The following is an 11,566-nucleotide window of genomic DNA, read 5'->3' on the forward strand; positions in this document are numbered from 1 at the left end:
AAGATGGATTAGAGACTTAAATGTTAGACCTAAAACCATAAAAACCCTAGAAGAAAACCTAGGCAATACCATTCAGGACATAGGCATGGGCAAAGACTTCATGACTAAAACACCAAAAGTAATGGCAACAAAAGCCAAAATTGACAAATGGGATCTAATTAAACTAAAGAGCTTGCAAAGCAAAAGAAACTACCATCAGAGTGAACAGGCAACCTATAGAATGGGAGAAAAGTTCTACAAAGTTCTTCTATCCATTTGACAAAGGGCTAATATCCAGAATCTACAAAGAACTTAAACAAATTTACAAGAAAAAAAAAATCAAACAACCCCATCAAAAAGTGGGCAAAGGAGGCTGGGCATGGTGGCTCACACCTGTAATCTCAGCACTTTGGGAAGTCAAGGAGGGCGGATCACGAGGTCAGGAGATCGAGACCATCCTGGTTAACACGGTGAAACCCTATCTCTACTAAAAATACAAAAAAATTAGCTGAGCGCAGGGGCGGGTGCCTGTAGTCCCAGCTACTCGGGAGGTTGAGGCAGGAGAATGGCGTGAACCTGGGAGGCAGAGGTTGCAGTGAGACGTGATCGCGCCACTGCACTTGAGCCTGGGCAACAGAGCGAGACTCCGTCTCAGACAAACACACAGACAAAAGTGGGCAAAGGATATGAACAGACACTTCTCAAAAGAAGACATTTATGCAGCCAACAGACACATGAAAAAATGCTCATCATCACTGGCCATCAGAGAAATGCAAATCAAAACCACAATGAGGTACCATCTCACACCAGTTAGAATGGCCATCATTAAAAAGTCAGGAAACAACAGGTGCTGGAGGGGATATGGAGAAATAGGAACACTTCTACACTGTTGGTGGGATTGTAAACTAGTTCAACCATTGTGGAAGACAGTGTGGCGATTCCTCAAGGATCTAGAACTAGAAATATCATTTGACCCAGCCATCCCCTTACTGGGTATAAACCCAGAGGATTATAAATCATGCAGCTATAAAGAAAAGTGCACACGTATGTTTATTGTGGCACTATTCACAATAGTAAAGACTTGGAACCAACCCAAATGTCCATCAATGATAGACTGGATTAAGAAAATGTGGCACATATACACCATGGAATACTATGCAGCCATAAAAAGGGTGAGTTCATGTCCTTTGCAGGGACATGGATGAAGCTGGAAACCATCATTCTGAGCAAACTATCACAAGGACAGAAAACCAAACACTGCATGTTCTCACTCATAGGTGGGAATTGAACAATGAGAACACTTGGACACAGGGCGGGGAACATCACACACTGGGGCCTGTCATGGGGTGAGGGGAGAGGGGAGGGATAGCATTAGGAGATATACCTAATGTAAATGACGAGTTAATGGGATGCAGCACACCAACATGGCACATGTAGACATATGTAACAAACCTGCACGTTGTGCACATGTACCCTAGAACTTAAAGTATAATAAAAAATGAAAAACAAAATAAAATAAAAACTCCTATATAATTAGTAGCTACCTGCTGTCCAACATGGCTGACAATATAAACACAAATAATGAAGGTGAAAATTTCATAGATTCTTATTAGAATATGGCTTAGTATTACACAAATTTGTATACACATAGGTGACATATTTTACCCAAAGTGACAGCCACAGTATTACAAGTCCTATTCAGTACCATAATTAATCTATAGGCCTGTTCATCATATTCCCCAATATTAGGAGGCTAATATTATTGGCTATATTAATTCATATAACCTTAATATATAATTAAAAAATTTCAAAACCCTTGCTAATTACAGAAAACAATACTGACTCTGTAAGAAACCCAGAAAACTGTATGTCTTTATTTTCATTTGATGTAATTTTGAAGGTGTTCTATTTAACACATGTCAAATATTATGGGTAATGAAAAACTGCAGATATTCCATCTCACTTCTCGGGAAGGCTGATAAGCAAGAAATCCAAGGGAGGTATGCAAATAGATATTTCTGTCCATAAATCCTTTTAAAAACATGTTTCATAGAAGAACCTGAAACTGAACAACAGGTATCTCTAATTCACAGCACTATCTGGGCAAGAATCAAATAAGTTTTCTAAAAAGGCACTCAAATGAAACAGCACAGATAATTCATTCCCAGCTTTCCACTTCAGACCCCAAACCTCAGCTCTGGTACCAAGAGACTAAAACACTCCTCACCTACTATAAAAGACGTATCAATAGAAATTCATTCCCTGAATTATGAGCAGAGAGTTTCTCATTCTCATTAAAAATGAGTTTTGCTTTTACTTTGTCTTTTTTGCTTTGGGACTGTATGTTTTCTTAACCTAAGTTGATTTCAGTTTCTCTCCAAATATTACTGTCTCCTTAATTATTTGAGTTGGCTGAAACACTAAGTCCTCTTTTAGACCTGATATATCAAGTTTGAAATGGTGCTCTAAAGTTGGGCTCACACGTTCAGTTTAAGTAAAAACTATGTTACTCCACAGATGGGGTCAGTTGTTGAGAATGTTTTTACTAAAAGATGAGCTGCTACTAAATAACTTTCTGACACTAAATTATTTCAATTTATTATATTCTGATATTACAACAATGTTTTGAATTCATAAAGTACTTCTTCACCTCAGGATTTAAAAGGTTCACTCGAACATAAATCCATTAATCTCCCAAACCGTCCTATGAAATCAAAAGAGCATATTCTAACTATGCATATAAAATACTTCCAAAATGAGCTTATAAATCAGTCATGTTTGCAGCATATGCACAGAGCATTACAATTTGACTTCTCCCTAACAAAGAAACAAGAGCATTCCATACACAGGTTGCTTTTAAATAGTTTCATGCAAATATTTTAAGACTGAAAACATTTTTCTACTCTGTTAAAAAAGACGTGTTTAAAAAGTCAATAAGCGGCAGATATGAGGTTGTTATAAATTCTGAAAATGGCTTACCTATTAATGTAACTCAGGGCAACGTAGGTTGGCTGCTGTAATTCTTGTTTTTCTAAAACCCGTGGATCTGTATCTGTAATAAAAACACAATTATGATTTTTTTAGATTTTGCATCAGAATATATGAGGCTACCTAACACAAAGTAACAGAGGCTAAGCAGAGAAAAAGATTAATTTAGTACACCACTTTTTAAAGCAAACTCAGTCGGCAAAGCACAATCATTTGTTCATTCATTCATAAATAACAAGATATTGCATTACTTTTCAAGGGAATTTCAAACATCAACAGTGATAAAATGTCCATCTGTCACAGAAACTCTTGCACAATCCCCCTCATAAATATTGGTTTTCACTGCTTACAGTTACAATGTTGGCATGGTTTTTGGTGGTTAATCGGCCTAAGAAAGAAAGTCTCTGTTAATTATGCTCACTTCAATGCTGGAACAAATTAGTTTCCATTGGAAAGCTCCATCAATTTGAAAATCTACTGAGTATTGTTCTTGTTCACGAAACACTTTTCTGCATTTGGATTCATATTCTGGAGGGCAGTTCTTCTCTTTTTAAAATGTATGAGTTTATTATAACTTTTCTAGACTCTCAATCAGAAATTCTCACACTGGTTCAGAGTCAACAAACACTATATTCACCAGAGGACTTTTCCCCTCAAAGAGACAGAATTCAACACCATAGCAACGCTTTATAATGGTGCTTCTCCAGCACAGCACCAAAAAGGTACTTTTCACAACCAGAAATACATTCTCAAACTTCTCACATAGAGAAATGACTGTATAAATATATGCATAAACAATGTTTATGTAATAAGGACATAGGAAGAAAACGAGCACACAATTTTGTTTTCTTAGAAAAAGGTTCATAGACTTCACATAGATTTCTTTTCATTATAACCTCACTTAAAACTGTCTCATTATTAGAAACCTTCCAGCTGCACTTGGCAGTAACCCCTCCTTTGATGTAATGACAGATGTTGTTTCCAGCACCTTTGCACAGGAAGTGTTTACTGCACATGGTAGATGTAAGCTATGTCCACCAACTCCAAAGTGCATGAACAGGTGATGGGGGGAGGGAAGGAGATACAGTGGCAGAGAACACGGGTGGCAACAATGACAGCATAAAAATCAATTTACAATGCTCTTAACTCCCAGACTAAAACTGGACAGTAGTACCGGTTTTATTCATGGTGTTAAAGTTAAGAATCTCATGTTCACTTTATTATTTTTTCTATGCCAAGAATTTCAGGGAGACACTATTCAGAAATCCTACTTCCTGGGTCTTTGCCATTGCAGGTCCTTGAAAGCCAAATTCTGAAACAAGAGACAAAGATTCTCTGAATGGCTCCATCGAGTCGGGTCTGAAGGTTTTGGCAGTGCAAATGAGAACAGATCAGTAGCTCTGCGCTTCCTCCCTCCAAAATGAGTACATACGCAACTGAGGCTACTCCTCCATCTCTGGCCTAGTGATAAAAGGAGTGGTTCTCTAAATACAAGAAAACCACTCTTTAAGGGGAAACGCAGTTTTCAAACGCAACTCTTATTCACACTCATTTAAATTTGCTGTAATCCCAACATATATCCATGCTTCTGAGAGGAAGATCCTCGCTGGAGGAGTCAGTAGAACAATGTTCAACAGGGAAAGGTGTTTTGTCCAAAGAAATGGCACATTGGTATGCTGGGTGGGCCATGTGTGCAAATGGTGACTGACATGCCAATCCTACAAGGTCTTTCTAGGTGCTTAACGAGGTAAGAAACAAGAAATTAGAGATAAAAACCATGAAAATGAAAAGAAAGGAGGAAGATAAGAAAGAACAGGGCAATGTAGAAAAGTTCTCAAGTGCTCACAAAATAGTTTCACCTCAAGTTTAGCTACTGACGATCAAAGGGCTTTGCTTTTGAGACAGGGTCCTTAACTTGAATCGCTAAAAACCATCCTTCAAAGAAGTATCTGGTGCATGATTTAATAAGGTGTATTATTTTGAAAGAAAAGGGCACCATTCAGAGTCTAAAATTTGTGTATAAATGGGAAAAGGGGCCCATAAACATTTTTATAATCTTTTGCTTGTCTTTATTCCTATAACTGACATTCCCCAACCTAACAATATTCCCACAAACCATCTTCTAAAGCTTTCCTTTGTTCCCAAATTATATAATTTCTAAAATGTTCTAAATATTACCTCTCCAGACTACCTTGACTTTTATTTTTTTCCATGTATATGTGTACAAAGATACATTTATATTATCCTTTTCCTTCTTCAAGCTCTAGAATCTCGTTGGAAAACGGGAAGGAAGTATCTTATATAAAAGTCTACAACTTTGATGCTCAAATAAATGGTGTCAGCTCCTGCTGATCACACAAACTGCATCTTGTAATCTTGATTCATAAAAAAATCAAGAATGTTTAGCACTTTATTTGCAAAGCAAGGTTTTAAAGTTTTGTTTTCTTAATTTGCTTCATCATCTTCCATAACCTATTCTAGACTTAGGCTCACATATCCTTAAATTGTAAGTGGGAAACCGACTTCTGGAAGCTTTCAAACACCACCCTCTCCATCACAAAAAAATCTACCCCAGGTAGGATTCTACTTTCTCTAGAATGTACTCTGGTAACCAACAAGACAGCAGAACTTCTTGACAGACATCCGCCAGGTCCCCAAATCTCCTTTTCAAACTAAATGTTTCCTTGGGCAACCTTTAGAATATCCATTAAAGCGCTGAAATCTTAAAATGAAATTAGGCACTTGGTACCCACAAATCAGGAGAGGCCTGCACCAGTGCCACTGGAGGAGTAACATCAGCTGCTGGTCACAAATAAATGTCGGTTCTGTCACTTGCTTCCTGGCTGGCTGGTGTGTGGGGATTATGACTCACCATTTTACGGATTTAATTATGCTGTTGAGCACTTCACATTCAGTAAAAGTATAATAGCTGCCTTCACTATTTCTCCCTCCCTGACAGAAATGTAACTGTCTGATGCTAAAAACTCTCCACAGGATAGGAAGAGAGAGAAAAGAGAGTAGGTTTTCAGAGCAGGACAGATCCCCAGGTCCTGCACAATGACATACTCCTCATGAGGATTATATGAGGGCAAAAGGGATACAATCAGAACAAACTGGAAAGAGTAACACTATTCACTAAACATTACTAAATCCAACAGGAAGAACTTCCTTATAATATGCCACATTGTTCAGAATTTTTTTGAACATGATAAATTGCTACACGAAGGAATATAATATGAAATGAGATGGCCACCGCACACATTTATGGTGCCAATAAAAATCTGGAATTAGAACATTGGTTACAATTGCCCAGAGATATAATCCACCTCAGCAAATGGTCTATGGAATAAAAGTACTTGGTTTTTCATAACCACATGAGGCTCCTTAAGCTTGCAATTTGGCAAGAGAATAAGCATTTCTATAACATTGCTGTCAACAGCCACATAACAACATTCAACCTCTTTCATATCACTAAGAAGTGACAGGAAGATAAACTCAAACTTCAACTTTTTTTTAGCAGGGCAGGGTGGGGCCAAACACAGCACCAACAGAGATGATGACACTGTTTTCTGCCCTAGACTACTCCTTGCACAGTCCCTTGCATACTCACAGATTTCAGGTAGACTGGAGGCTAAAATAATTCACATATTAAAATATATTTTAAAATACCTGAGTGATAAACACCTAGCTTATTTCAAAGTTTCTAAAACATAGCATTCTTGAAAGTAGATGGCAGTGTGTCTATCTTTATCTCGGGGGATGAGATTCTGAATGCACAGCTCTATAATAAGGACTTGGCTATGTAACACAAGTTTTCTGTAGCTCCTGTGGTCCTAGTAACTTATGGTTTTATAGACTCAATTACATTGCGAAGGGCTGGGGGTCACAATACTAGCTCCCATTGCTTCTCAAGTGGCAAGGAAACAGCAAGGCAGATGGCAGAAATAAGGAAAGGACAGCATTCAGACCCTTAGTAGGAACTGGAACTGCAATGTGACCAAGGAAAGGCGAACACCACAGACCACCTTGTTGTCTCCGTGAAGCCCATGTTGATCGGCTTTGTTGTCTCCAGCACTGGAACCAATGGCCATCAAGCATCAGGATTGCCACGGTTCTGAAGAATAGCCTTTTGCAGTGCTCTTGTCGAGTCTAAACGAAAACTCTATCAGGGTTATTTACCTGGTCAACTGAGGCTAATTAATGAGCTCTTGGGCTATGGCTATGCTTTAGCTAGTCTACATTTTATAACCTGGATTACTTATAATTTTAGAAAGTCAGAAGCCAGACGCACAACGTCTCAACAAAACTAAGGAGGCCTCTAAGTGCAATGTGCTATTCGCAGGCTGGGAGGTAGCAGGGTGGGGAAGATGTGATATCATGCCGTTTGAGAACTTGTTCAAATTCGATATCCTCCAAATACCAGGTTCTTTTTTAACTGTGTACAGCAACAGTGGGAGGCCTGAGAGGATGTGGGTGGGAAGGGGTGGAGGATTTGCAGTGCTGGAAGACCCTGGGGAGGCGAATGCCCACCCAGCCAGATGAGTGATTTTGAAGATCTGGGCTGGATACACCACTTTTCTTGGGAATCAGCAACAACTAATGGGTGCTGTCTGTTCTTGGCCTTCCCCCAGCTATCCAACTTGTGAAGTCACAGAGTTGTAGACTTTGTTCAGCACAGCCTTCCACAACATTCCATGTGGAGTTTGCCGCATCCTCCTCCTCCTCATTCTGCACCACTGTATTCCTAGTGCTAGCACTGCACTTACACCCCTGGAGGGATGTTATCCAGGCATCTCCTCTCCTCCTTCCACACTTTTCAAAGGTGAAAAACTTGTCTCAACTTCTTTCATTTCTCTAGCACTCAGCTCAGTGCCCTGCATGTAGGAGATGGCAAGTAATTGCTGAATGAATACACTGTCCCACTATTTTTATAATGAGAAAATTGAAGGCTTTTGCTTACAGGTAGCAGCTTCATCAAGGGCATGTTTCCTTCACTATCCAAAGCCCCACTAAAATAGAAATAAATGAATAAACAACGAATTAAGGATAGAAGAATGGCAGCAGAGGCATCAGGAAATAAGTTATTTCAACCAGTATTTTGGAAGATGGAAAATCCATATAGGAGTAGACAAAGACATAGAGTAGATAGAGTCTCAAGTACCCGCAGTGGGGGAGACCCAGAGCCAGGATCTAAAGCCCCTGCAGAAACCCTGAGGCCCCAGACTTAGAGGTGTCAGGTATGGCAAAAGGCAAGTGGGGGAAGGTTCAGGCCTGAAAATAGGGGGGTTGTTTAAAAGGTTGATTATCCAGGGACACTAAAGCAGGACACCAATTATAGTGGAGGGAGGAGAGGGAGAGCACAGGGCTGAAAATAGGGGAGTTAAAATGGAAATATGCCTACTCTACTGCTCCCAATAACAATGGTAACCAGTCAGAAGGATTCTTCTCTGATTCAGTTAAGTGGGTGTGGAGAAAAGACTGCCAATGCCAACACCTGGTGATTCCCTAATTAAACGATCTCCCTACAGTTAAGTGCATGGTCAACCAGCTCCATCCATGCTTCCATCTAGAGCCTCCTAGCAGTTTTTTCTTGCTGTGATACATTTTCTTAAGAGTCAAGGTCTTGCTCTATTGCTCAGGCTGGAGTACAGTGGTGGAATCAGACCATAGCTCACTGCAGCCTCAAACTCTGGGCTCAAGAGAGCCTCCTGCATCATCCTCCTGGGCAGATAGGACGGCAAGTGTGCACCACCATAGCTGAGCAATTTTTCTTTTTCTTTTCTTTTTTTTTTTTTTTTGTAGAGATGGGGTCTTGCTATATTGCCCAGGCTGGTCTTGAACTCCTGGCCTCAAGCAATCCTCTTGCCTCGGCCTCCCAAAGTGCTGGGATTACAGTTATGAGCCACTGAGGTCAGTCTGCCTTGGTTTTAAATATGAGCCAAGAACAGTCAAGAAATTGTCTCTAGACATTGGAGGAAAAGTCTTAAACGTGAATGAAAGAAACCAAAACAAACATATGGGGAGGGAGGACAGAAAAAAAGGAAGGGAAGAAGAGATGAATGGGGGGAAGAAGAGATGAATGGGGGGAAGAAGGAAGGAAGGCAGGTAGACACGAGCAAAGGAACAAACACATCAAGGCCTGGGAGGTTAAGTGACATGCCTACTTACACAAACCCGGTACTGGCAGGGCTAGGACCAGAAGCCCTGCATCCTGAGTCTTATTGGGCCAGCATTTGGACTATTAAAAATGCTGCTCATCCTCTAAAGACATTTCATTGCTACCATCCAGTTGTAACACTGGACTCCGCATAGATAATCTTTTTTATACTTTCTTAAAAGCCCCATAGTTCCGTTGGCTGCAACTTTCAGCCCACTTTGAAGACTGAATTTGTTGCATCAACAATTTACAAAGACCAACTTTTAATTCATGGCTAGTTTACTTCAGCTGCTGAAACAAATAATTCTTGTTGGCAATGGCCCTTTAAAAAAAAAAATTCTACAATTGCACATAACCAGCCTTTGAATGGATCAACTTTTCCTTAGTTTGTAGACACGTCATTTGAAACTTTTCCCAAGCCATAATTTCCATTACAGGGAAGTCAGTGCAAATCAGTGAGATGCTGGCTTTCCCAAATTCAATGTGAAATCCAGATGCGGTTAAGTGTTGCTGTAAACTTTATGAGTTAAATATCTGAAAGTCAGGGACACTGTGCAGCACAATAACACCATCTATTAAAACAAGCATTCATGTTCACATTTGTAGCCCGAGTTTTCCCACCACAAGTGAATGAATAAACATTATTCAACCAAGAACTGTTTGGACAATACTCCATAGGCTAAATTAGCTGGCTGTTGCAACCTTCCCTATTCCTGGCAGACCAGAGGGTTAAAATGATCAAAAATAATTCTGACTAGGATACTTCCCAACTTTACCAATCTATCAAGCTTCTAGGATCATCAATGACTGCTGAAATTTTCCCTTAAGTATAAGATGTATAGTCTTTCTATCGATGAAAAGGACACTACCAGTTCATACTTTTCAGTGGTGATGGGGTGTGCTTTATCCACTCAAGCTCTCGCCTTGCTACTTGTGAGAAAAGAGCCTGCCAGAAACCATAATGGCTGCAAGATATGCTTGTAAAGTATACAACCTGCACATCTGTATACAGCAGCCCTGGAAACTGGGGTGCTGAGAGTAAACAATAATAAAATTCTTTCAAACCGGAGTAAGGCCAAAACTTGGTCCCATTTAATCCTGGGACCAAGTTAATTTGTGTGCACACACAAATAAATATACATGCCTGCTCTCTCCAGAAATGAACCTGATGACAGATCCAAGCAGCATGCAACGCAAAAGATCATAAAGGAGCTGCTATATCTCCCCTGCCCATGAAAAGAGCCTATGAGAAGGTATCTGGAAGAGAAGACAGCTGCTTGTGAGTGAGGTTTAGTGACAAAAGAAAAGGCAGGAACATGAGGCTCTCGAATTCGTCTCTGAAGGCTGGAAGGCAAAAACCTATTAATGGAAAGGAAACCTTCCCCTCCTTCTGCCTAACATTGTTTGCCCAAGGAAATCCTACCCATCTTCCAAGGCTTTGGCCCATATAGTACTGTCAGCATGCACTATAACATATATATTTGCAAATATGTCTTATCAGTCCATTAAAATGGAAGCTCCTTAAGGAACCAGATTTTAGAGGCCACAAATCCTAAGCCCAGTGTTCTGTAAATAATCAGTGCCCATGATGATATATGATGAATACATGAATGAATGCCCTGAACATGCAGTACCACAGAGGATACAAAAGCATTCAGTTCAGACAGCTCTGCCTTGGAGAGTCAGGCAAACAGGAGGGGAATGGTAAATGACTTTACCAGGATATATACTTCCATCAAAATACATCCCACCAAGCACAGATGTTCAGAGGGCTATAAAATGATGTACAATTCACAATAACAAGGGACGGAGGGCAGACAGGGCTAATCCAGGAAGGCTTTACTGATGAATGGGAACTGAGCCAGGTTTTGAAGGGAATGAGCGTAGGGAATCTTCACAGGTGAGGGTGGGAAACCTAAGAATAGCACAGGGGAGAAGTCTGTGGATACTGTGGAAAAGCAGTGGAGTTGAAGAGTAGTAGTTGTAGTATTAGTATTAGTTGTAGAATATTTATAGAGATGCTTTATAGAGATACTTTAGAAGAGTGGTTCTGAACTGCAGGCAATTTTGCAGCACCCCCCCACCCCCCGCCCCCTGCCCTGGGATATTTGGCAAAGTCTGCTAACAATTGGAGGGAGGGTTCAAGTATAGTATCTGGCAGGTAGAGGTCAGGGATGCTGCTAAACACCCTACATATGCACGCAAAGTAGCGCCTACAACAAAGAATCATCTGGTCTAAAATGTCAATAATGTCAAGGTTAAGAAACCCTGCTTTAAAACTATACAATTATGAGAAACATAGCTATTGCTCCTAGATTGCTTCTAGGTTATAATTTCTGTTGTTTTCTGCAGTCTAAATCAAGAGGCCAGAAGGCTGGTGAGGAGGCAATGAGAAGAGTAACACAGAGGCTGTTTGGACCCCTATTTTCTTTTCTCTCTTTT

At 40.1% G+C, this 11,566-nt stretch overlaps 1 protein-coding gene across 4 annotated transcripts in view; it reads right to left on the bottom strand.

Moving 5' to 3' along the window:
* JAZF1 (JAZF zinc finger 1) overlaps nucleotides 1–11,566 on the bottom strand; it is a 275,619-nt gene that overhangs the window by 165,560 nt on the left and 98,493 nt on the right. For all 4 annotated transcript variants that reach the window (XM_017881472.1, XM_017881474.1, XM_017881473.1 and 1 more), the window contains exon 2: nucleotides 2,959–3,031. In XM_017881472.1, coding sequence (XP_017736961.1) covers nucleotides 2,959–3,031 — 73 coding nt within the window. The remainder of the gene's footprint in view (nucleotides 1–2,958; nucleotides 3,032–11,566) is intronic.

This window comes from Rhinopithecus bieti, unplaced genomic scaffold (genome assembly GCF_001698545.2).
Source record: "Rhinopithecus bieti isolate Rb0 unplaced genomic scaffold, ASM169854v2 scaffold_13014, whole genome shotgun sequence".
In the NCBI taxonomy this organism is placed as follows: domain Eukaryota; kingdom Metazoa; phylum Chordata; class Mammalia; order Primates; family Cercopithecidae; genus Rhinopithecus; species Rhinopithecus bieti.